This window comes from Amia ocellicauda, chromosome 9 (assembly GCF_036373705.1).
Source record: "Amia ocellicauda isolate fAmiCal2 chromosome 9, fAmiCal2.hap1, whole genome shotgun sequence".
Taxonomy (NCBI): Eukaryota; Metazoa; Chordata; class Actinopteri; order Amiiformes; family Amiidae; genus Amia; species Amia ocellicauda.
This window is the reverse complement of record NC_089858.1, coordinates 42876706-42904553: the sequence shown is the minus strand read 5'-3', so window position 1 is coordinate 42904553 and position 27848 is coordinate 42876706. Positions and strand designations below refer to the sequence as shown.

General features: G+C 43.9%; 1 protein-coding gene across 1 annotated transcript in view; it reads right to left on the bottom strand.

Annotated features, from left to right (window-relative positions):
* The window catches only part of ido1 (indoleamine 2,3-dioxygenase 1), an 88519-nt gene that overhangs the window by 39604 nt on the left and 21067 nt on the right, over nt 1–27848 (bottom strand). Inside the window, exons 5-7 of the mRNA XM_066714552.1 lie at nt 22077–22091; nt 5859–5958; nt 4633–4750 (exon numbers count right to left, since the gene is read on the bottom strand). Of these exons, the coding sequence (XP_066570649.1) occupies nt 4633–4750; nt 5859–5958; nt 22077–22091 (233 nt within the window). The remainder of the gene's footprint in view (nt 1–4632; nt 4751–5858; nt 5959–22076; nt 22092–27848) is intronic.

The window sequence follows — 27848 nt, the reverse complement described above, 5'->3', positions numbered from 1 at the left end:
TTCATAGTGTTGTTCACCACCATTTTCGCTACACATCGTCTCTGTCTTGTGTGTGTTTAGTTATTATTGATAGCTAATCCCGATTCTTTCCCATCCGTGCACCGGAGGTCCGGCTGCACTTTCGGTTTCAGTTTCGTTCACAAGAAGAGCCTTTTAAAAATAATAGTTGTGTTTATATAGTGCTATATATATTCCGACTGCTTGCTGTGGTTTTTGTCCACAGGGCTTCTTCCACCACAGCAGGAGCGCTAGCAGCGGCAGTAAAATCTGCGGCCCGCTGCCTGGCTGGAGCCGCGGTGTGTTGTAAGAGATCTCGCCTGCGTGAGGTGCTCCTCCACCGGCTTGCGCCCACACTACAACCCCACTCCTCCACCACCCGGGCCCACCCTTACACCCCACAGCAACTCTTGGATCTGAGGTGCCTGAACCGCCACCTCAAGGTGCTGTGCTTCAAGATGCTCAACCTGCGCACCATGTCCCAGGCCATCAAGACAAGCGACTGGTTGACACCAACTCAGCAGGCACAGTTCCTCGGACTGTGCCTCGATTCCGTTGCCATTCTTGCCACGCTGGCGCCAGAGAGAGTTGCCTCAATACACACGTGTCTCTCCCTCTTCCGACTGAGAGCTCGTGTCAGGGTGTCCCTTTGCCAGAGACTGCTGGGCCTCCTAGCGGCTGCATCACAGACCCTCCCCCTCGGCCTCCTCCAGTTGAGGCTGTTGCAGTGGTGGTTCAGGTCTTTCAGGATACACCCTCGCCGCGATTGAGCACGCTGAGTCACAGTCACTCCGGCGTGCTGGAAGGCACTCCGTTGGTGGCGGATCCCCCACAATTTGCCCTCGGTGTGCCCCTGGGGCCAGTTTACCACCGAGCAGTCATGACGACAGACGCCTCCAAGCAGGGTTGGGGAGCAGTCTGTGATGGACGTAGAGTCCGAGGCAGGTGGACGGAGCCCGCACGGGCCCTCCATATCAACATCCTGGAGTTACAAGCAGTACTCCTTGGACTCATTTCCTGCCAGTCCTGCGGGAAAGAGATGTGCTGGTCCGGACGGACAACACAGCGGTGGTTGCCTATATCAACAGGCAAGGAGGTCTCCGGTCACGCAGACTGTCCTGTCTAGCACGCCGTCTGCTTCTGTGGGCGCAGCCATGGTTCCGCTCCGTCAGAGCAGTTCACCTCCCAGGCCTGTCCAACACGGCGGCGGACCTCCTCTCTCGGGGAGGCCCCCCGGTCTCGGAATGGCGCCTCCACCCGCTTGTGGTACAACAACTGTGGAGCCGGTTCGTCTGGGCGGACGTGGATCTCTTTGCCTCGGCACACACTGCCCACTATGGTTCTCCGTCCAAGACCGCTCAGGAACCCTAGGGATAGACGTGCTAGCCCACACGTGGCCGCGCTGTCTCTTTCACGCATTCCCACCGTTCCCCCTTCTCCCGGTGGTCCTGGAGAAGGTCAGGAGAGAACGAGTGACAGTTCTGCTGATAGCCCCACAGTGGCCTCGCAGATTCTGGTTCGCGGACCTGATCGCCCTCCTCCACAGAGAGCCTTGGCAGCTCCCAGTGAGAGCGGACTTGCTGTCCCAGGTGCAGGGCACGCTTTGGCACCCCAATCCGATCCTCCTCCAGCTCTGGGCCTGGCCCCTGAGTGGGAGCGATCGATTGCCTGGGGTCTGTCGGACGCGGTAGTTGCCACTATTCAGTCGGCGTGAGCTCCCTCTACGAGGTCGCAGTATTCCTACCACTGGCGGATGTTTAGCACCTGGTGCCAAGAAGGCGGTCAAGACCCAATTAATTGCCCCATCGGGGTCATATTGCAATTTCTACAAGAGCTGTTGTACCAGGGCAGGTCCCCGTCCATGCTCAAAGTGTATCTGGCAGCCATCTCCACATGTCATGTTCGGATTCATGGCGAGCCTCCTGGGTCTCATTTTCTGGCTGTGCAGTTTCTAAAGGGAGCTCGACGGCTACGGCCTCCTCGAACCCTTTCACTGCCCGCATGGCACCTTGATGTAGTGCTGGACGCACTTTCCCAAGCCCCATTTGAGCCACTGAACTCAGCTGAGCTGAAGCTGGTGTCACTTAAGACTGTTTTTTTGCTGGCAATCACCTCTGCAAAACGCGTGAGCGAGTTACACACCCTGTCCGTACACCCATCGTGTGTCCGTTTTATGGGAGATAGCTCCAGGGTTACGCTACGGCCTAACCCTGCATTCCTCCTGAAAGTGCTGTCTCCATTTCATGTCAACAGGCCTATTGAGTTGATGGCTTTTCATCCTCCTCCCTTCGCTTCAGAGCAAGAGAGTCGGCTTCACCTGCTCTGCCCTGTGCGGGCCTTCAGGTGCTATTTGGAACGCACTAAGGACATTCGGCGCGCAGACCAACTGTTTGTGTTTTATGGAGCGCGGACACAGGGTCAGGTGCTTTCAAAGCAGCGCCTCTCACATTGGATTGTGGACACCATTACCATGGCCTATGAGTCTACTGGGACCCCGGTGCCTGATCACCTGGTGGCCCACTCGACTCGAGGCGTTGCCTCAGCGTGGGCCTTTTTTCAAGGTGCCCCCTTGGCAGACATTTGTGCGGCTGCAGCTTGGGCCTTGCCACTTACATTTGCCCGGTTCTACAGGTTGGATGTGACGGGACCGGTCCCTTCCATTGGGAACCCGGTTTTGGCTGCAGTCGAGCCCCAGTAGCCTACGGGCTCTGGCTCCTGCCTTGTCCTCTCCCAGTCTGCCCCTGTAAGTGCTTCCTGAGGGAGCTAGTGAACCGTGTCTTTCCCTTCCACCGGACTATGCCTTCCTGTGAAGCACCCATGCAAGCTGCTCCTGGATGTACGGACAGCCCTGTCGATGTGTTCCCAGGGCTTGTCATGTGGCCTACAGGCATGTTGCCTTATGAGGCCGCACTGTATATAGTTCGTTCATTATAATTGTGTTGCGGTGGTGCATGCGTTGGCCTCTACCACACTCTGTATATTGGTCAGCAGGTCTGTGGCCCACTCTGGCTGGTTTATGCCATGGAGCAGGGGACCGCTGCTGTTGTCCTCCAGCGGAGGGCACTTGAGTTCTCCAGTTCCCCGCTGTGCACATAGTTCATTTATTCACACGGTAAGAGCTGTAGTTGCCCTGCGTTAGCTGTAACAGGTGTCAACTGCTCCTGTGTTCCACATGTGGCGCATGAGCCAGCTCCTGCACCCCGTGATGTATATATGTGTATATATGTATTATGTGTTAAACAGCAGGACTGTGGCTCCATTCTAAAATTGTAGAATGGAGTTCACTGCCGCTGTTCCCAGCTGATGGCGCTTGAGTTTCGCTGCCTCGCTGTGTTCATAGTTCATAGGTCAGCAGGTCTGTGGCTCACTCTGGCTGTGTGTCATAGAGCAAGAGTCCACTGCTGCTGCCCTCAGCAGTAAATACATGAGCAGGCTCTCGTGTTCCACTGTGTATATAGTTCCTTTGTTAACACAGTAGAGCTAATGTTGCCCTGCATTAGCCGGTCTAACCAGCAGACGTCAACTGCTCCTGTGTTCCATGGGTGGCACATGAGTTCGTTCCTGCGCCCCGTGGTGTATATAGTTCGTTTGTACGAAATCTAAATTGTCAGCACAATGGAGCTCTTCCACCCTGTACTGTTTAGTCGAGTTGGATGCTCTTGTGCTGCGCATCGACAGAATGAAGGTCTTGCTGTCCCGCGATATGTTTAAATTGTATTGTTCAGCTCGGCTATGTATTATATTGTATTTTTCTCACTGGGTCTGTGGCCCCACTCCTATTGGATCAGGAAGTGGGAAGGGACCTGTTCTGAGTGATGAGCGCAGGGGCCAATGGCAGCTTTGATAGAGTGATGTTTAGATCGGGTTCCTACGGAAGTGCGCAGAAACCCCTCCCCCTTGGGCAGTGCTTCCTTTTTCAGATAACCGGGGTTGCATACGCAACCTATCATTATATAGGACTCATCTCTAAGCAAAACGACCATATTATTTGTTGCAATTAATCACTAATTCTTATTGCATGTTGTATCACCTTACAATACCAATGTATAGGGGAATTAATGTGATATAGACAACCACACAATCATGGGAGGCACAACAAATAGTTGACCAGGACCAAACCTCCTACCACTGGTCTATCATAGTCTGTGCTAACATCAAAAGTGTTTAAAATTATGGATTTTACAAGATGAACACAATCATGGAAGTTTCCTTCCTGCCAGTATCATCATAATTGTTAAGACCGATTTAAATTTAGATTTACACAGATTGATAATTTATCAAAGACAAACAATACTGAAGAATTACAACAGGTAACATATAATTATATTTAAGTAATGACCAACCATGTAAATGGATGGCAATTGGGTGCTCATTTTTGATATAAATTATAATTATTTAAGAACAAGTTGTATCATGCGGATAACGTAACAAAATGTCCCTACCGATAACATAATACATTTACAGATAACGTAATAAGTTATTATGTTATCAATATTATTACATTATGAACTGCAAACTATTACGTTATTGTAGAGTTATTACGTTATCGGTATTTTATTATGTTATCAGTTGTAACAGATGGTCCATTTGGTTATGATGACCATTTGTAATTAACATTAACAACTTAACATTTACCATGCATTAGCTTGAGAGCCTCCATCATTTTGTGGAGGGACTCAGAAATTTCCTCCAGTGCTGCCTGCACTGTATGGGAGTCTCGCTGCATCACTCCATTAAGAACAGCTTGGATAGCCTATAACACATTAACATAGCACCACAGTTTATTGACTGCTAAATCATGCTCACATTTCCCACAGTCACACAGAAGTGGGCTATTATTGTAGAAAGAAAAGGCAAGTGGAATTTTATCAAGATCATGTGACCTGGGAAATGTGTGCTTTACAGACAATACAATCCCTAAATACAAGCAGACTGCATTACTCACAAAACAGATACCCTTCCATTGTCCTAGCATATTGGCTGCTAATCAATCCTTAATATATGAAACCTCAGAAACATTGCATTCATTAATTTATGGCAGAAAATAGTTCTGTGAACTGGATTATATTGATTGGTTTATTCAAATCACAATATTGCAAATGTTAAACAGTATAATGTTGCACAGTTTTATAAATAAAACCCCATTCACACTGAAACAATTGCCGGCAATTAGCCAGCAATTTGCCGGCATATTGTTGCCGGCAAGGTCTGTGTGAATGGGTTTTCCGGCAAGGGTCCTAGTAAAATTGTCGCAATTTGCCGTCAACGTGTCTGTGTGAATGTAGCCGGTATATGATTGCCAGCAAATTCAGCGTCAAGTCCTTGTGTGTTGATGCAGTGCATCAGCTGATGCAACCAAATCAGAATAGGGGTGCATTTTTGCGACCACAACACGACAAGGTTAAACCACCTTTGAACAAGAACATTTTACATGATGCATATAAGAAATGGCAGCATAACGCGTGCAATAACAAATAAATATGACTACATTGTATTGTTTACTGTATTTCCTATACATATGTGTAAATTTGAATTTGGAAATTGCATTATGCTTTGAACTGTAGTTTTGCACTTTAATCTACAAGGCAAAGATATTGCTGTGTTGGTTTGAGCTTGTTTCAATCTGGTTGGACTCCAGCATTTTGAACCCAGCAGAATTCAGCTTTAAAACAGGCTGCAATAATTATGATAGTATTACATTATGTGGTTTGGTGCTGTTGCTCCATCTACAGCTGGCCACTAATATTTTTAATGATTCTGTTATTTATTACTTTTAGTTATATTTCTTTTAATCAAAAATAGTAATTGCATTTTGCTACATAGGAAGTTACTGAGTGGTGAGTGGATGGAAGATACTTTACCTTAATCCCTGGCACAGCTGCGATCTCGACCAGCAGAGTCACCAGAAAAAATCCTCTGGCATTATCCCCTCCTGGAAGACTGAGAATCAGCTGTAGATTCCTGTGACATGTTCAGCCAACAGAAAAGCCCATCACCCTCCGAACAGACCTTAACACCCTGCCTGAGCTGCCTACTACCCCTGCTCTACACTCTCTTGAGGCTTTTAATACAATAATACAAACAGATAGAAAAATACTGCCAGCATTGGCAAACTGCACTATTTTGTGAAGAATCCAAGGTTCCATAAAATGTAGTTTTAAGCAGAAGTTCAGGACAACCCCAATCTCATGTCTTACTTCAGCTTTACCAAGTATAAGTATCCAGCAACAACACACTTTTCCAGCATTCACTACTTCCTGCACTATATCCAGCTAATACCGCAGGTATGTCCAGCCTAACATGTCTTCATCAGCCTCTCCATTCTTACAAACTGGGCATTCTACTCACAGTCCCTTCATCCCCAGCAGCATCCTGCATGTACTCTGTCATCCCTCAATTCCATTTTCACCTCTTTTCTTATGCTCTCTATGCTGGAGTGTCAATTCAGTATAAGACCTCCTTGCCTATACAATTTTCTGCGGGAAACCCAGACCTGGGATTTGATAATGCCATTCATTTTGGAGCAGAGATGGAATTTTTTGTTTTTTCCTAGAACTCCCGCCATTCACTCCCATCCTTATACGTTGTCATAGTATGTAAGTAAAATACATATCCCTCTTTGAAAAAAATAAATTTCAAAACGTACATAATAATGGTGAATTTGAAACTCCGACGTGTATGTTGTTTCAGTTAATCCAGATTCATCCGAACATATAGCTTCCTGGATAGTGGTAAAACTACGGAATCACCTAGATTTGTCTTCCCCATGACAACTATTAGCAAGTAAACCCAGTGTTAGATGATCTTGCTACTAGTAAATATAGTTTCCATAAACAACATGAAGTGTTACCGTGTCCACGGATGTGGAAAAAACTGTGAAGATGGCCTTATTCTTTTTTTACTTTCCGCCAACAGAGGAGATCCTGCAGGGGAGATTCCAAGTAAGCAATCCCACATTCACAAATGGGAAAAAAAAAAAAAAATTGGCTAATGCACAGTAATATATTGTAATATAAAAAAAAAAACTACTGACACAAATCTTCTGGTGATTGGCCACATAAAAATTATAGAAAGTTACTCCTCTGTGTATCACTGCGTCTGCAGCTATACCCATATAGATATTTTAATTGGGTGTTTTCACATATGCCATGTTTTTGCTGATATTTTTCTTTGGGGAGTTATTTTAATAATGCAAAGACATAAACAATTGTATACAGATCACTATGTGTTGTATGCTTTTGTTCTGTTTGGGAGTGAATGGTTTCATTTCAGTTTGGACAAGACTTGATGGGTCAATTGCATAAAATTTGCATAGTTAGTATGGAGCTGCCTACTAGCTAGTACATTACTATCTTGAGATCATCGCCACCTCAAACATATCATATAATTTGAACATTTAATGCACATGCCCCTGTACAGAACTGTGGTCCTGAGCTGCTGCTCTCAGCACATAACTACAGCCCTACACCGGGCACATTATACTAATACTATTGGTACAAGTCGGCAATAGGCTATATACAGCCATTATTATATATGACTATATGACAGATATATTATTCATATAATTTTGTATTAAAATTCCAGATGGGTAATAATTAATGTACAGCTTTCAATTGCAACCATTCAACTTTGCAGTTGTTAGCTGCGGTGTTAATTTTAGGCTAAATGTAGGCTACATCAGAGCATTTGCCACTGTTTGTAACTCATTACAAATATGTTGTCAATGTCAAAAACAAAAATGTAAATGTGTGGTTATGAAGAGTTCAGTTACAAAAGTTGTCAATACATTTATAGATTTTTCAGTTTTGTTCCACTTAGTATGGTACTATCCATAGTAAGTCCATAGCAGGTGTAAGACTAAGGGCTGGATTAAATCAAAACTATGACCCACCCGCTAACAGAAAATGATAGGTTGCGTATGCAACCCCGGTTATCTGTAAAAGAAAGCACTGCCCAAGGGGGAGGGGTTTCTGCGCACTTCCGTAGGAACCCGATTGAAACATCACTCTATCAAAGCTGCCATTGGCCCCTGCGCGCATCACTCAGAACAGGTCCCTTCCACTTCCTGTTCTATAAAACTTGACATCAGCGCAGGTTCGTCCTCTTTTGCCGGGAGCTAGGACTCCCGTGTGACCTTGGAACCCTTGGGCAGTGCTTCCTTTTTCAGATAACTGGGGTTGCATACGCAACCTATCATTATCTTTCAAGTCGAAAGCACTGCCCAAGGGGGAGGAGTTACTGTATAACCAAGCTGTCGCAAGGCAGGAGGCAGTGAGCTGATAAGGGAGCCTGCCCCAAGGTGTACCGCTAGGCGCCTTGGCAACACAACTCCAGACAGGAGACACAGAGGCCCCTTGGGGCTAAACTGGGCTGTCCAGGAGCGAGGACCGTAGTCATGCTCTACCGAGGACTGTCTGCAATCAGCATATAAAAAGCGGGGCTACAGAGGTCAACTCTTACGCCCTCCACTTACAATAGCAAGGCCAGCTGCTCTACTAGAGCATCTAGGAGCGAGGCCGTGTATCTACTTGCACAAAATGTGGCACGAGCAATCAAGCAACTTGTGCGCCTTCCGCGTATTAACGTGGCAGTGAACCCCTGATCCTGCAGGAGCGGGACCACAGACCTACTGAATAACACAGCTGGCTAGTTCACTGAGTAGCTACAGCTGGACATAACAGTATACACAGCGCAGCAGCCGTAACTTTCACTGAACGGTACAGAGCACCCAGCTCCACTGTGCTGTCATAACACATCTTGGGGTGCAGGAAGCAAATCATACACCACCACGTGACACGGGAGCAGTTGTTACCTATTAGCGCAGCTAATGCAGGACAACAGCAGGCTATACCATGACCAACAAACCATAACACTGCGGTGTGCAGGAAACCGTTCAAGCACTCTTCGCATAACATGGGAGCATTGGCCGCGTGCTCCACAAGTCCCAGTGTAGCGTTAAGGGGGGGGGTGTATTGTGATAAGAGCATTTTAGCCCTGAGCTGGAGCTCTGATCTAAAGAAGACTTCTCCCCCAAAGTTACCAGAATTCCTAAGTTCATCGGCCCATGAACTGTTCTACGTCAAAGTGACATTTTTGGGAGTCGGCTCACCAAATGGGTTGGAATCCCTGATGTGAAAATGTCTGGGGAATATGGCGTGGAGGTAATAAAACCCTTTGAAGCAGGTGAGAGCCGAAATCCTGAAACAGCGCTATGAACCCAGGCCAACCGGCATTTCCAAAAGACGGCATGGATTGACATCAGGCATAAATCAAGCCTCCTCCAATAGGGGACTGGGGGGCTGGCACAAATCCAACCTCGCATTCAAGAACCATTCGCCTATGATCTAAAACAATTCCTCTCGTTACAGGACACTGAGAAATTGAAACACGCATTTGTTACATCTAGATTGGATTACTGTAATGCCATTCTGTCAGGCAACACAAACAGAGCTATTTCAGCACTTCAGTTAGTCCAAAATGCTGCTGCAAGAATCCTAACAAAAACAAAAAAACATGAACACATCACTCCAGTATTGGCTTCTCTTCACTGGCTGCCCGTGCACTACAGGATAGACTTTAAAGTGCTCGTATTAACATTTAAAGCACGTAAGGGACTGGCACCTCCCTACCTAAAAGATATCCTTATCGAATACACTCCAGGTCGGCCATTGAGATCACAGGAAGCCGGTTACTTAGCGCTCCCTAAAATACACAAGAAAACCGCAGGTGGTAGAGCATTCAGTTATAGGGCCCCGAAGCTGTGGAACGATCTTCCAGCCAATGTAAGAGATGCCCCCTCTGTCTTAGCCTTTAAATCACGGCTGAAGACTCATCTGTTTAGTCTGTTTTTCTAGCCCATAGTGCCGCCGGTGTGCCATGGACATGCAATTGCACAACTGTCTTTGGAAATGTCCTGCACTGCATGACCAGTATCTAAGCACGACTGCCTTCTTGTCTTCCAGCAACAGCCCCCTCTGAGGGTCCAACGAGGCACCTCGTCCCCCACCATGGAAGTCTGATGAGGCACAACCCACCCCAGAGGCACCTCACCACAGAGGGTCAACGGGGCATCCACCCCAAGGTCTGACGAGCCATCGCAACCCAAAGCCTGTTGATGGTCCAACCCCCCCACCCCCGATGGCCAGCGAGAGGCCTCCTCCAGAGGGAAGACCACAGCCAGCAGCACCGATAAAGAACTTTCTGATCTCCTTGCTGCTGTAATAACTATACTGCCTGGAGAGGAGGCAACCATTAGGCCTAGGCCCTAAGCTGTGGACCCCCAGAGATTCATTTTCTCCTACATGCCATCCATAGGAGTTTTTTGTTTTTCTCTCCTCTGTGCCTAAATGGTTTATTTACTTAAATGTTCACTCACTTTATTCTAGATCATGTAAAATGTTTACAGGTCTATATTCTATTTTATTGTTTTTATGTATTTTATTTTGCTGTACGTTTGTTGTATGTTTACCAGTCTGTAAAGCGCTCTGTGGCTACCCTGCGAAGGGTGCTATACAAATAAAAATTGATTGATTGATTGATTGATTAAAAGGGCATAAAAAGGTAATGCACAGCACCTTCTCTCTCTCTCTCTCACCTGAACCGGTAACTCGCTATCACAAGTCAACTTGTAGCTCTGTTGCCAGAACCGGAACCAGAAACTTTGCCGGCAACAGAAGAGTTAACTGGGAGAAGGAGATTGAGCTGTACGAAGAATTCTTTAAAGAAATTTGTTAAGTAAAGAACTATAGAACCTGTGCCTGCCCGCCTGTGCCCACCTGATGTGGAGTTCATACAGCTGGACAATTGACTGTAATACAGAAGTGTTCAGTCATTTAAATAGCTATTGAGTCTTAAGAAACTTGACCCTCGGAAACGAACAGGGCCCTGCTTTCCTCAAAGACTTTGTAACTATGGTGGAAAACCCTGCTTGCAAAAGAAGATATCCTGTGCACAACCGTGGAGCCTTCAAACCAGTGGAAAATCTGTATGGAAAAGACACCCCAACTTCCAGGAGCATCGACTCAGGAAGTTATTGGACAAAGCCGAACCAGACTGCCTTTGTTCCAAACCACACGGACCTCGTCCCACCCCATGGAACCTCGTGCCATGTGCGTTTATCTGATCCCGAAGGCAGAGAGGCCTCTCTGCGACGAAGTTCAGATAAGTTTAACAGTTTAGAGTTTATCATTCAAGACATTTGAGAAATCAATTAGAAATGTTATTCTGTGAGTCATTAACTTTAGAATGTGTAATATCATTTAATATTTTCTTAAATATAAATGAGTACTGCATTAAACTGTTTTGTTTGACAATTTTAGAAATAAAATCTATCAACACCGAGAAATATCTTCTCATTCCTGTTTAACCGTTTAGTCTGAAATTGACACACGTTAATAGACACTAGATTATAGGTGGCCCTGCCTATCCTTAATCATTGAATAATAATCAGTTAAGGGAAATTGTGGTAACAAGAAATGATAGAATCTTTCTCTGCACCCAAACATAAATGAGACTGATATATATAACGAGAAGTTATTTGACATAAATACTAACCTGCATAGTTATTTGATGTCTGACTAATAATACTAATGAGAGACTCACCTTCGTCTTACTAACCGGTATTGTAATCAATGTGTTTATAATTTTGTTTAACAATTTGTGTTATCATATGCGATTCCATGTGTTTTGATTTGGTCACGGAAGTGATTTGTCTTTGATTTGTTGATCTTGAGTGAATTTTAATTAGTTTTTCCCTCTTTGTATAACTAGTGTAGAGCTACATTTTATCTTTGTTTTTAATAAATTTGAGAATTTATATCTTTGGAATTATAAATGGAATGGAATGGAATGCGTCCAACTATTGATATATGTACCTTACACTACACCAGCTAGGGGCGAGGCCACACCAGCTCTACAATGTTGTACAAATGAACAACAATATATATCGTGTGGCAGCAGGAACATTCATGCCGCCTGCGCACAGCACAGGAGCATCCAAATCAACTGAATAGTACAGATTGGAAGAGCTCTATTGTGCTGACAATTAGATTTCGTACAAACAAACTTTATACACCACAGGGCGCAGGAGCCTGCACATGTGCCACACGTGGGACGTAATAGCTGTGGCCACTTGCCCCACTAGCACAGCTAGAAGCAAGGCCACACCAGCCTGACTGTGTCGTGACAAATAGACTATATACCTCACGGGGTGCAGGAGCCGGCTCTTGCACCACACTTGGAAACACAGGAGCAGTTGACACCTGCCGAATAGCACAGCTAGCACAGGGCAACCACAGCTCTTACCGTGTGAATAAATGAACAATGTACTACAGCAGGGCACTGGAGAACTCAAGCGCCCTCCGCTGGAGGACAACAGCAGCGGTACCCTTGCTCCATGGCATACACAGCCAGAGTGGGCCACAGACCTGCTGACCAAGAACTATATACACAGCAAGGCAGCGAAACTCGAGTGCCATCAGCTGGAAACAGCGGCAGTGAGCTCTGTGCTGCACAGGTCAGACGGAGCCACAGTCCTGCTGTTTAACACATTTATACAGTGAGGGGAAAAAAGTATTTGATCCCCTGCTGATTTTGTACGTTTGCCCACTGACAAAGAAATGATCAGTCTATAATTTTAATGGTAGGTGTATTTTAACAGTGAGAGACAGAATAACAACAAAAAAATCCAGAAAAACGCATTTCAAAAAAGTTATAAATTGATTTGCATGTTAATGAGGGAAATAAGTATTTGATCCCCTATCAATCAGCAAGATTTCTGGCTCCCAGGTGTCTTTTATACAGGTAACGAGCTGAGATTAGAAGCACTCTCTTAAAGGGAGTGTTCCTAATCTCAGCTCGTTACCTGTATAAAAGACACATGTCCACAGAAGCAATCAATCATTCAGATTCCAAACTCTCCACCATGGCCAAGACCAAAGAGCTGTCCAAGGATGTCAGGGACAAGATTGTAGACCTACACAAGGCTGGAATGGGCTACAAGACCATCGCCAAGCAGCTTGGTGAGAAGGTGACAACAGTTGGTGCGATTATTCGCAAATGGAAGAAACACAAAATAACTGTCAGTCTCCCTTGGTCTGGGGCTCCATGCAAAATCTCACCTCGTGGAGTTTCAATGATCATGAGAACGGTGAGGAATCAGCCCAGAACTACACGGGAGGATCTTGTTAATGATCTCAAGGCAGCTGGGACCATAGTCACCAGGAAAACAATTGGTAACACACTACGCCGTGAAGGACAGAAATCCTGCAGCGCCCGCAAGGTCCCCCTGCTCAAGAAAGCACATGTTCATTGGCAAACTTCAGACGGGCCTGTACATCTGAATGATTCAGAGGAGAACTGGGTGAAAGTGTTGTGGTCAGATGAGACCAAAATCGAGTTCTTTGGCATCAACTCAACTCGCCATGTTTGGAGGAGGAGGAATGACCCCAAGAACACCATCCCCAACATCAAACATGGAGGTGGAAACATTATGCTTTGGGGGTGTTTTTCTGCTAAGGGGAAAGGACAACTGCACCGCATCAAAGGGATGATGGACGGGGCCATGTACTGTCAAATCTTGGGTGAGAACCTCCTTCCCTCAGCCAGGGCATTGAAAATGGGTCGTGGATGGGTATTCCAGCATGACAATGACCCAAAACACACAGCCAAGGCAACAAAGGAGTGGCTCAAGAAGAAGCACATTAAGGTCCTGGAGTGGCCTAGCCAGTCTCCAGACCTTAATCCCATATAAAATCTGTGGAGGGAGCTGAAGGTTCGAGTTGCCAAACGTCAGCCTCAAAACCTTAATGAATTGGAGAGGATCTGCAAAGAGGAGTGGGACAAAATCCCTCCTGAGATGTGTGCAAACCTGGTGGCCAACTACAAGAAACGTCTGACCTCTGTGATTGCCAACAAGGGCTTTGCCACCAAGTACTAAGTCGAAGGGGTAAAATACTTATTTCCCTCATTAACATGCAAATCAATTCATAACTTTTTTGAAATGCGTTTTTCTGGATTTTTTTGTTGTTATTCTGTCTCTCACTGTTAAAATACACCTACAATTAAAATTATAGACTGATAATTTCTTTGTCAGTGGGTAAATGTACAAAATCAGCAGGGGATCAAATACTTTTTTCCCTCACTGTATATACAGAGCGTAGTACAGGCCAGATGCATGCACCACCACGACAATGCATAATGAACGAACTATATACAGGGCGGCCTTGTAAGGCAACATGCCTGTAGGCCACATGACAGACCCTGGGAACACATCGACAGGGCTGACAGTAAATCCAGGAGCAGCTCTTCACGGGTGCTCGACTGGAAGGCATAGTCTGGTGGAAGGGAAGACACGGTTCACTAGCTCCCTCAGGATGCACAGGGGCAGACTGGGAAAGGAAAAATGCAGGAACCAGAGCCCGTGGGCTAACTGGGGCTCGACTGCAGCCAACACCGGTTTCCCAATGGAAGGGACCAGTCCCATCATGTCCAACCTGTAGAACTGGGCAAATGTAAGTGGCGAAGCCCAAGCTGCAGCCGCACAAATGTCTGCCGAGGGGGCGCCTTGAAAAAGGGCCCAAGATGTGGCAACGCCTTGAGTCGAGTGGGCCACTAGGTGATCAGGCACCGGGGTCCTGGTAGACTTGTAGGCCATGGTAATGGTGTCCACAATCCAATGCGAGAGGCGCTGCTTTGAAAGTGCCTGGCCCTGTGTCCACACTCCATAAGACACAAACAGTTGGTCTGAGCGCCAAATGTCCTTAGTGCGTTCCAAATAGCACCTGAGGGCCCGCACAGGGCAGAGCAGGTGAAGCCAACTCTCTTGCTCTGAAGAGAAGGGAGGAGGATGAAAATCCATCAACTCAATAGGTCTGTTGACATGGAATAGAGACAGCACTTTTGGGAGGAACACGATGGGTGTATGGACAGGGCATGTAACTCGCTCACGCATTTTGCAGAGGTAATTGCCAGCAAAAAACGCAGTCTTAAATGACACCAGCTTCAGCTCAGCTGAGTTCAGTTGCTCAAATGCGGCTTGGAAAAGTGTGTCCAGCACTACATCAAGACGCCATGCAGGCAGTGAAGGGGTGCAAGGAGGCTGCAGCCGTCGAGCTCCCTTTAAAAACTGCACAGCCAGGAAATGAGACCCAGGGGGCTCACCATCAATCTGGACATGACATGTGGAGATGGCCACCAGATATACATTGAGCGTGGACGGGGACTTGCCCTGGTCCAACAGCTCTTGTAAAAACTGTAATATGACTCCAATGGGACAGTGAATTGGGTCTTGACCGCCGGCTTGGCACCAGGTGCTAAACGTCCGCCAGTGGTAGGAATACTGTGACCTTGTAGAGGGAGCTCTCGCCGACTGAATAGTGGCTACTACTGCGTCTGACAGACCGCAGGCAATCAGTCGCTCCCACTCAGGGGCCAGGCCCAGAGCTGGAGGAAGCCCGGGTTGGGGTGCCAATGCATGCCCTGCACCTGGGACAACAACTCCACTCTCACTGGGAGCTGCCAAGGCTCTCCGTGGAGGAGGGTGATCAGGTCTGGGAACCAGAATCAGCAGAACTGTTGCTCGTTCTCTCCTGACCTTCTCCAGGACCACCGGGAGAAGGGGGAACGGTGGGAATATGTAAAGGAGACAACGCGGCCACATGTGGGAGAGCGTCAATCCCTAGGGTTCCTGAGGGGTCTTGGAAGGAGAACCATAGTGGGCAGCTGTGGACTCTGCCGAGGCAAAGAGATCCACGTCCGCCCTGCTGAACCGGCTCCACAGTTGCTGTACCACAGACGGATGGAGGTGCCATTCCAAGAAAGGGGGTCCTCCCCAAGAGAGGAGGTCCACTGCCGTGTTGGCTAGGCCTGGTAGGTGAACTGCTCTGATGGAGTGGAACCATGGCTGCACCAACAGAAGCAGATGGCGTGCTAGACAGTACAGTCTGCATGACCGGAGACCTCCTTGCCTGTTGATCTAGGTGACCACCGCTGTGTTGTCTGTCCGAATCAGCAGATGTCTGTCCCGCAGGAATTGGCAGGAAATTAGACAGTCCAAAGAGTACTGCTTGTAACTCCAGGACGTTGATATGGAGGGCCCGTGTTGGCTCCGTCCACCTGCCTTGGACTCCACGTCTGTCGCAGACTGCTCCCCAACCCTGCTTGGAGGCATCTGTCATCATAACTGCTCGGTGGCCCCAGGGGCACACCGAGGGTCAAACTGTGAGGGCTCCGCCACCAACGGAGCGCCTTCCAGTGCGCCGGAGTGACTGTGACTCGGCGTGCATAATCGCGGCGAGGATGCATCTGTAAAGACTCGAACCACCGCTGCAGCGTCCTCAATCAGCGGTGGCCGATGGGGAGGGTCTGTGATACTACCGCTAGGAGGCCCAGCAGCGCAAGCTCTCAGTCGGAAGAGGGAGAGACACACGTGTATAGAGATGTGGAGGCCCTGGCAAGGCAAGGGGCCGACAACGTTGATGCACTTGGAGAATGTGCCTGGGACATGGTTCGCAGGTTGAGCGTGCTGAAGTGCAATACCCTGAGGTGGCGGTTCAGGGGTCTCCAATCCAAGATGGGGCAAAAAAATGCCACTATCCATGGGAACCACTAGTGTGTGGGGATGAGAATGCCCTGTGCTGCCCCAGTGGGGCGCTTCGCAAATTGCTTGCTTCTCCAGGAGAGCAGCAATCTTGACGTGAAGTACCACACACTGCCACAGGTCCCTCACTCACGGCCACACCATGCCTCTGAAGGGGGGTGGATGGGCCTGAAACTATGCTGTTATATTTTGGAGTTGCTGGGATGTGTACGGGTGGGCCAGAGACTGCTGGAATATCACAGGGTCGAGATGCAGGAGGTGGGGTGGGACGGAAGTCTGCCAGCCGTCCTCCTGATGCATGTCATGCTGGACCGCCAGCGGTCAGGATGTAAGGCCTGGCACCCGGCTACCGTGTGGGGCACCTGCCTGCCGGTTCAGAGATCAGCAGGGTGGCAGGATTGCTGCCTGGGAGCCAAGGTCGAGAGACATTGAGCTACTGAAGACTACCTGCGAGGCTGGGCCGAGGGTGTAACCGGATAGACCCTGGCTCGCTGCAAGGACTGTTCCCTCTCCTGGGGAGTGCGTGTCAGCATCTCCTCCATGGAGGGGCCAAAAGTAAAGCCCGGTGATATGGGCGCATCTAGGAGGCCTGTGACAGCCAGAGCTGGCAGCGTACCTCCACAATAGCTGCCAAGGAGCGTCGAGTTGCCTTTGTGCCGTGATGCATCACATTGACCAGCAGGTCGGCTGCCACCGCTATCTCTCTCTGATAGGGAGCAGGGCCTGTGATGCAGTGACTGGGTCCGGGGCCTCAGTCAGCTGGGCCAGGTAAAGGGCCAGCAGGCTTTCGGTGTTAAGCAGGTGAGCCGCTTGGGCTCCAGCCTTGTAGAGACTCTGCTCCAGAGGTCCTGTCACATGACATTGTTTGTCAGGAAGTGTTGTTTCTCAATGGAGTGGGGGGGGATGAGGCCGGTTCCCCCTCCATGAGCTCCACCTCCGACTTCAGACCTTTTTTTAGTCTGCAGCTGGAGACAAACTTCAACTGCCAGGTTCGTTGCAATTGTTTTTAACTTGCATACTAACCACAGGATCAACCCCAGTTATTACGCTGTTTTCAGTTCATTGCAATTGACCTGGTAAGCAGTAACATCTACAAGCAATAATTACGATGTAGCAGCCAGCATATTGTGTTGGTTTAATTAATAAGAATTGATAATTGGTTATTCTTTAACTCTTTTCCCTCTCCAGATCATCAACCCAGACTCTAGTCAGTTCTAGCAGGCCATTAAATGCATCAAAAATTTGTCCACACTTTAGGGTGAATATGGACATCTTGATAGAAAGTCATGTAACACGTGTTTTATGTGGGGTTTGTATTTTTAACTGATTTATTGTTTATAAATCAATTTATAAGTTTTAACTGATTTTAACTGATTAATTGCAACACCTGAATGATATCCTGCTCACTAATTTACACGTGCAGGACTAATTGTAGGCAATTAAGGGGCTAACCTCTTTGTTTGGTTCTGGCTTATATATGCCGTGCTGTAAAGAGCAACGGAGGGTCGGAAGCGCATTGCAATCTGTGCGAGAGACTAGCGGGCGACGTTTCAGTAAAGTTTGTGGAAAGGAAAGAGTGATTTTATTTGTGAATGATATGGTAATAGAACCACGTTTTATATCACTGCTACTTTTGTAGAGTGTTAAGATTTACCAATTCACAGCAGGGCGGCCGACCTGTTTGTGTGTTGTTTATATATTTATATTGAGCTGTTGCAGTCCGCGTAGTTCCTCCCTCGGTCTCCTTGACGATTTATCTATTGCTATTTGGGGTAGTGCAATATTAAGGATAATTGTTTTTAACTTGTTTATTTTTTTAATAAACTTATGTTTTAATAGATACTTTTAGTACAAACAGCCTTATTTTATCTCTAAGGATCATCCCGTTTAGTGGTGGGGGCTGGTATTGTAGCTTTCTATTTATTATTATTAATTAGGTGTGTTTATATCGACTATTTATTGTTCATAGGGTTTTACTTGGTTATTCTAAGTTTATAGTTCTACTGTGTGAGATATTGGTGTGGTACAGTGAGGGGAAAAAAGTATTTGATCCTCTGCTGATTTTGTAAGTTTGCCCACTGACAAAGAAATGATCAGTCTATAATTTTAATGGTAGGTGTATTTTAACAGTGAGACAGAATAACAACAAAAAAATCCAGAAAAATGCATTTCAAAAAAGTTAAAAATTGATTTGCATGTTGATGAGGGAAATAAGTATTTGACCCCTTCGACTTAGTACTTGGTGGCAAAACCCTTGTTGGCAATCACAGAGGTCAGACGTTTCTTGTAGTTGGCCACCAGGTTTGCACACATCTCAGGAGGGATTTTGTCCCACTCCTCTTTGCAGATCCTCTCCAAGTCATTAAGGTTTCGAGGCTGACGTTTGGCAACTCGAACCTTCAGCTCCCTCCACAGATTAGGAGCACTCCCTTTAAGAGAGTGCTCCTAATCTCAGCTCGTTACCTTTATAAAAGACACCTGGGAGCCAGAAATCTTGCTGATTGATAGGGGATCAAATACTTCACTCATTTACATGCAAATCAATTCATAACTTTTTTGAAATGTGTTTTTCTGGATTTTTTTGTTGTTATTCTGTCTCTCACTGTTAAAATACACCTACCATTAAAATTATAGACTGATCATTTCTTTGTCAGTGGGCAAACGTACAAAATCAGCAGGGGATCAAATAATTTTTTCCCTCACTGTATGCGTTTATTTTGTGTTGGTTGGTTCGGAGAGCACCAGCCCACCACCTTTTACATGGTTGTGATTTTTGACAATAAAGAAGGTTTTTGTATTTGTCTGTTTTGGGTTTTATTTTGAGGAAAGTAAGAACACCAACCTGATCAAAAGAATCTGTGTGTGTAGAACACATAGATAACTTAATTTCTATAGTCCTGACCTTCAGGTTGAGGTGTTACAGTCATAATTCAGAAGATGGGACAGCCAGCTTGACACTCTCTCATACAAACTGAAATCTATAATTCTGTTCTGGAAGGTGTCAAATCGCCCCAACCACATCTCATATGAGATTGTAAATCCTATGACAGCTACCTGATGAGCAGCCAATCAGCAGGTGATGAATCTATCCCATGTGGGATCCACCAATCAGGAACATACCACGAGACCACAGACCACAGCTGGAAGTAAGCCAATCAGTGCTTGTATTATTCTTCCTTAAAGTACTCCGCTCCCTTAAAGACGCAATGCAAGTCGCGTTTCGTGCTGCTTGGATCTCGGAAAGAACTCTGAATCCAGCAGCCCAATCTCAACTGCAAAGAAGGTATTAAGAATTCTTCACAAAAGTCATCAAACTTCAAGCTAGCATTCTCACCTGATCACTAGGAGAGTGCCTAGTTTTAACATTTTCATCATCAAACTGAATTGGAATAATTCAGCTGAATTACCTACTCACTCTTGCTGCATCAGCAGAACACTCATCTTGCCAAGAGAATTATCCCAGTGTGCCCCCCCCCCCCAGAGATGGTGTACATGGAGGAAGAGCCATCACTTTTAAGTCAGAAAATTGATGTGACTGGACCTTCTTATTTGTGCAATCAACGCAGGAACCAAGCATCACTGGACCATCATTCCTCACCATGGAGACATACCCTTTGCTTGAGTCCCTGGCTGTAGCCTTATCAAGCTCCTGAATATTATTTGGAAATTCTGATGAGTATCCGAACATTCAATATTTGTTATGTATGTACAAGAAATATTGCAATTTAAATTGTGTTAAATTAAGTGTTGATTATATACAATAGCATATTACTTTATTTTTGCATTATTTCTATTAAACATATTAAATGTTTGTTATACATATATGAGCATATAAGACATGGAGTAACATGTCAAAAATAACCTTCTTCTTAGGATATTGTCCATTATAATCTTTATTGAAAGTAACTTTTACTTACTTATTTTATCTATTAGTAATTTATCATAGTGTAGCTGTGTTTTATAATAAATAGTTGTTTGTATCTTTTGAATTTGTTTGTGTCTGATCTATTCTAATGAATGGAGCTCTACTGGTTAAACATCTTACATATGTTATTTAATTGGGGAAACCCAACCCTTATTATATAACAGCACTACAATGATCAATATGGTCAATACAATTATTATAATTTTTTGTGCGCAGTCACTTCAGGCTGGAGTATTGGGACAGTGTTTATTTTAAACAAGTCATGTCATTACAATCAATACAAATTTACTTAATGGAGATTGTACTGGAATAAGACAGTTAATATTTAGCTTGTGAACACACACAAACACTATAACAAACATACTGTGCATTAGTCAATTCATACAAACCAGCATAGGCGAGTGGCATGATCAAGTGATATAAATGTTGGAATGCACTGCAATCACTGCAGATTGCATATTTTTCTTTTTTCCCTTTTTTCAATATGGTATTGCTTATTGCACAAACAACCCCACCTACAGATTAATCTCCTCTGATGTTGGAAAGTAGAAAATATATAGAAAATATAAGGCGATTCAGTTTTTTTCTGCTATCCAGGATGTTATGACAACACATCCAGACGAACTGAGAACATACATGTCAGAGTTTGGCATTGGGTACATTTTTAAAACTGGCTTATATCCATCGATCTGGAACAGTGGTATGTATCTTACTTATGACTATTACAACACAAAGATGCATAAAACCGTGATTTTAGAAATGGCGGGAGTTACAAATTCAGTTAATAAAACATCTAAACAGGCTCTTTCACTTTAATCTGCACCATCTATGCTCCTGATTATTTATATCAAAGACTAGCTCTCAAACGAAATGAGAAATTCAATAACCAGGCTCCAATAGTAAAATGTATGCCATCTCCAATTAATTTAGGAATGGTTTACTTAATTTCTAAGATGAAATACTGTTCCACAATGCTTCACAACTTAAATTAGGTCATAATATTAAGTACTTCTGCCCTTTAATGGCTTCCTTGTGCATACATTTCCTTCTACCTCTCCTAAGAATTCTGTGATCAAGCAAACCCATTGGCTACTTGAAAACAAATTAATTGGAAACTGCTTTAAATCTGTATCATGGATCATTATTTAACCAGAAAATAAAATCGAAATAATTCTGCATTGGTGGTTGGGGATGAATTACAACTTAAGGGGTTCTGTTTACCTTATACAGTGTATATATATAAGTCTATTGGGGTTGTCCGAACTCCTGAAATAACTGTTACTGTTAAGGTACTGAGGTAATTCAAGTACTGAGATAGGAAAGTCTTCAGTTACACTTCTGCAGGGTAGACATTTTTAAGTTCATGAATAATTAAAACTAGAGCTTCCGAACACAAAAACAAAGAAACAAGCATTATATTATCTTAATACTAATAAGGAAAATCAAATGTCATTTTTAATTAAAATATTGTATTGTATGTAGTTGACCTGTAAGGGGGTGAGATGTATTTTCTTGATTCGGTTGTAAAATAAAAGTATAAGAATAAATTGTACTTACCCCATGTCAAACGGCCTTGTAATGGATTCCAGGAATTATATACAAAAAATTACAAATAATTGAAAACATTATTAATATTTGTAATCTGAATAAGATACAACATTACTTAAATGTCTTCTAATTTTACAGAAAAGATTACTGTAAAACCATGAAGTCATTATTCATTACATCAACAAGATATGTTGATGAATAAGGGGGGTCAGTTCTGTAACATAAGCTAACATAGTGTATGCAAACCGTGATACAGCATGGGGTGTAGTATACAAAAGACACTATAAAAGAAGGGAATGGATCCCCTGTCATACCTCAACAACCCACAGTTGAACTGAATCTGCCTTCATACCAGTCACCTCATACAGGTGAAAAGGAGCACTTTCAAGCAAAGAGTAGTGACCACTGTGTATTTTCAGTTTTTCTGGCTTTTGACACCATTTTTGTGCTGAGGACCTGATTTAGGATACTGACCTGGACTGGAAGACGACCATGATTATTAACTAGAAATTAAGTTCTTCTACCAAGATGACAAGACCATAATGTGACACGTAGTGTTTTCTGAGGGTATTATTCAGGAAACAAATGTGTTGCCGGAGCATAGCTAGAGATATCAAAACTTAGTAAGCTCTCAGGCTTGACTTTCTTTTCAGTTTTACAGCCTTTTTGAATACGAAGTCCAAGAGGATACCACACCCTGCACTGCACTGTATCAAACAAACATACTTATCACGGGCTTATAGTAGGGTGGTCAATCAATTAAAAAAAATATATATATTTAAAGCGGTTAAGTTAAATGTTAGATTATGCCTTAACTTAGATACATGCAATATCAAAAAAGCTAAATTTTGAATTTACCCCTAATCTTTTTATGCACCAAAAACATGTATTTTTTATTAAATCCACCATCTTGGATTTTCTTTACCAGTGTAAACATAAAAGTAAACTTAAAAGTAAACATATAAGTAACTACCACATTTATCATACCCTTGTCTAACGTTTGGATAGGATAGTTGATCCCAAACCAATCCACCATTTGGCAAGAAAATGCAGCTCTGTGCAGACGCTCCAAGTGTTCAATGTAGAATGTAGAGACAGAGCGGAGAGACTTATCCTCCTGCATTCCACTGCCAGAACCGCCCACCACTTCACTGTTTTACTTTGTTATATACAAATCCGGGTGATAAGATTTGTAATACTAAGAAAAATATATACTGCGATTTAGAAACACCAGGGATCATTTTATGTACATGCACATGTAAGAAAATAATATATCAGACTATGTATATCCAAACAATATAGATTATATTCACATTACAGGAATGGGGCAGCAGAGTTGTAACCTGATTGAGTGTTTTTTCAGCTTCTGTGTCCCTGTGCCAATTTGGAAAACACTCCTTTTAGCTTTTTCGTATGCAAATGCAAAAAACGTGATTGCTTATATGATTTCTGCTATCATATTACCTAAAATGAAACGTTTAATTCATGATATATCCGGGTAATTATTATTGTTGTTTATGTGAATGATCTGAGAATATAGCAGCCAGCTCCCTATCAGCAAACCTCAAATGCTGCATATCTAACAAAGTGAATGTCATCAAACCTGGTCAAATCGGAAATTAAGTTTCTTGAGAGCAATTTTACAACTTGTCAGTGAAAAACAAACTTAAGAACATAAGAACATAAGAAAGTTTACAAACGAGAGGAGGCCATTCGACCCATTGTGCTCGTTTGGTGTCCATTAATATCTAAGTGATCCAAGGATCCTATCCAGTCTATTTTTAAATGTGCCCAAACTTCCAGCTTCTACCACATCGCTGGGGAGTTTGTTCCAGATTGTGACAACTCTGGGTGTGAAGAACTGTCTCCTGTTTTCCGTCTTGAATGCCTTGAAGCCCAATTTCCATTTCTGTCCCCGGGTCCGTGTGTCCCTGCTGATCTGGAAAAGCTCTTCTAGTTTGATGTTATCGATGCCTTTCATGATTTTGAAGATTTGAATCAAGTTCCCACGTAGTCTCCTCTGTTCCAGGGTGAAAAGGTTCAGTTCCCTCAGTCTTTCCGAATAAGACATTCCCTTCAAACATGGAATAAGTCTGGTTGCTCTCCTCTGAACTGCCTTCTAGAGCAGCGATATCTTGCTTGAAGTGTGGTGCCCAGAACTGCACACAGTATTCCAGATGAGGTCTAACTAGCGCATTGTACAGTCTTAACATTACTTCCCTTGTTCTAAATTCTACACTTTTGACAATATACCCTAGCATTCTGTTTGCCTTTTTTTATTGCTTCCCCACATTGCTTGGATGGAGAAAGTGAGGAGTCCACATAGACTCCTAGGTCTTTCTCATGCGTTACTTCATCTAGATCTGTACCTCCCATAGTGTAATTATAGTGGACATTTTTGTTACCTGCATGTATTACCTTGCACTTGTCCACATTGAATTTCATTTGCCAGGTGTCGGCCCACAACTGAATATTATCTAAGTCCCTCTGAATAGCCTGTGCTGCCAAGATTGTATCTGCTGAGCCACCTATTTTAGTATCATCTGCAAATTTGACAAGTTTGCTAACTATCCCAGAGTCCAGATCATTAATATAGATTAGAAAAAGCAAAGGCCCTAGTACTGATCCCTGTGGAACTCCACTAACAACCTCACTCCAGTTAGAAGTAACTCCTCTAATCGACACCCTCTGCTTCCTATACATCAGCCAGTTCATAATCCATCTACTTACATTACCCTGAATGCCTACAGCTTCCAATTTGAGGATCAGTCTTTGGTGTGGAACCTTATCAAAAGCTTTTTGGAAATCTAAGTATATCATATCATATGCTTTCACGTGATCTACAGCTGCAATTGCATGTTCAAAAAATTATAATAAATTAGTAAGACATGATCTGCCTCATCTAAACCCATGTTGACTATCTCCAAGAATATGGTTTTCATTAAGATGCTCCTCTATTTTCTGTCTAATAATTTTTTCCAACATTTTACAAGTGATGCAGGTGAGACTGATTGGTCTGTAATTTCCTGGCTCAGTTTTGTCCCCTTTCTTGTGGATTGGTATGACATTTGCTGTCTTCCATCCCCTGTTCTAAGTGTCATTTGGAATAATTGAGTTAGTGGCCTATAAATAATTTCCCTAATTTCTTTAAGTACTGTTGGAAATATCCCATCTGAATTTGTGATTTGTTTGTTTTTAATTCTGCTAGTCCCTTTAGTACCTCCTCCTCATTTATCCTGATCTCTCTTAGGGTTTGACTGGACTGATTGTCAACCTGTGGCATGTCATCTGTTTTTTCTTTTGTAAAAACCTCTGTGAAATACTCATTTAGAACATTTGCCACATCTTGTTCGTTTTCCAAGATACCTCAATTTTTGCCCTTTATCTGTTTCACTTCCTCCTTTATTGACCACTTGCTGTTGTAATATTGAAAAAAGCTCTTTGCATTGGTTTTAGCTCCAAGAGCTATGTTTCTTTATATTTCCCTCTTTGCTTTCCTGATCCCTTTCTTAAGATCTCTTTGCAGCTCAACATATTCTATGTATTTTGTTTCGTCACCATCCCTTTTGTATGCGCTATACAACATTTTCTCTCTCTTGATATTTTTTTGCATACCTCTATTAAACCATTTTGGCCAGTGTTTTTTGGTCCTCAATTTGCTAATTTTGGTACAAATTGCTCCTGAGCCTCAAGTAGTATATTCTTAAAATATACCCATCCATTTTCAACTGACTCTGTATCCAGTGGGCTCCAGTCTACCTCTTCTAAGTGCCATCTCATACCTTCAAGGTTTGCTTTTCTAAAATTGTAGACCATTGTTTTAGACTTGGACCTTGTTTTTTGAAAGAATGCCTCAAAGCTAACCATATTGTGATCACAATTTGCCATTGGTTCTCTAACTACTGTCCCCCTGACTCTATCTTGGTCATTTGAAAAGATCAAGTCAATACATGCACTCTCTCTAGTTGGTTCCCTGACAAATTGAGTTAGAAAGCAGTCATTTACCATCTCAACCATTTCGATTTCTGCTTCTGTAGTCCCCACTGGGTTTTCCCATTCTAAGTTTGGGAAATTGAAATCCCCCATTATAACAGCCACATCCTTGCTACATGCAGTCCTGATTACATTGTACAATGCAACATCTTGCTGAATATCTGAGTTTGGTGGCCTGTAACACACTCCTACCGCCAATCCTCCAGATCTCTTGTTCAAAAGTTTCACCCACAAAGATTCTGTTCCGTTACTGGGATCTAATTTGAGTTCTTCTGCCTCAATGTCATTTTTCACATATAATGCTAACCCACCCCCTCTTCGATTTTGCCTGTCTCTCCTAAACTGTGTGTATCCTTCCAACTTGTATTCATCCCCATCATTTTCTGTAAGCCATGTTTCTGTCACTCCTACAACATCATAGTCACACGCCAGCACTGTGGCTTCCAAGTCTAACATCTTGTTCCTTATTCTCCTGGCATTGACGTACAAACATTTCAGGACTTTCCTACTAGCAGTTTCCCTTGGTTTTCTTTCCTTAGAGGAACATCTCCCTTTGTCAGAGCTCCCTGCCCCCTGGTTCCTAGTTTAAATGATTCTCAATTTCACTGCACATACGCTCTCCCAATGCATTAGCCCCCCTTCTGTTTAGATGTAGACTGTCCGGTTTGTACAGGTCCCATCTATCCCAGAAGAAAGACCAATGCTCCATAAACCTAAACCCCTCTTCCCTACACCAAGCTTTCAACCACGTGTTAAACTTTCTAATCTCTGCCTGTCTCCCTGGCCTGGCACGTGGTACCGGAAGTATTTCAGAGAAAAGTACCATGGAGGTTCTGCTCTTTAGTTTTGTTCCTAACTCTTTAAATGTGTCTTGCAGAACCTCTGTCCTACCTTTTCCTATGTCATTGGTTCCAATGTGGACCATGACCAGTGGATTCCCCCCGGTTTTGGCCAGTAGCCCGTCTACTAGTTTAGGGAGATCTGCAACCTGAGCACCAGGCAGGCAAGATACCATGCGGGTCTCCTTGTCACTAGAACACACTGTGTGATCTACACCTCTAAGAATTGAGTCTCCTACTATAACTATATATAAATGTACATATACATGTATGTACAGTAATATAAAAGTGTATTGCATTTGAAACCCCCTCCCCCATCAGATCGAAAATAAATGGGATTTTTTCTTATTTTTAATTATAGGCTTATTTAGATGTTTTAATGGAGTAGAGAGTATGGTATTATTTACCATTTGTAATTGTTGACACTTAAGTTATTCATCTTAGTGTAGGCATTGTCACATTTACTTAAATAATCTAATTTGAAGTAAATCAACCCACTAAAGTTAAACTCGTTTGCAGTTCTATATTAATGGCGAGCACTAAAAGAGTCTCTCTCTTGCTCGAAGAGAAACTACATTATCAATGAAATCAAAAAGGGATGAAAGCAGCCACAATCATGTACTGAACTGGGGTTTCCTGTAAGCAAAGAGCTTGGTGTTAATACATGTTTTGTGAATAACAAAGCAAGTGCAGATCAGTTCATGGTTAAACCTGAAGAGCTAAAGTTTAAACAGCAGGAGTCCTGCAGCAGACATCTATGAAAGATTTCCTAAACAAGTAACGTAGAACGTGCAGTTTGTATGTTAAAGTGCATTGTATGGAATTTATTGACAAAGATTATCCTTAAAACAAATACAAATGTTTCTTTCCAAAAATAGTACAACTTGAGCGCAGCACTTCTTTTCCATCTCATACAAAATTGGAAGCAAAAACATGATACTGTACCACA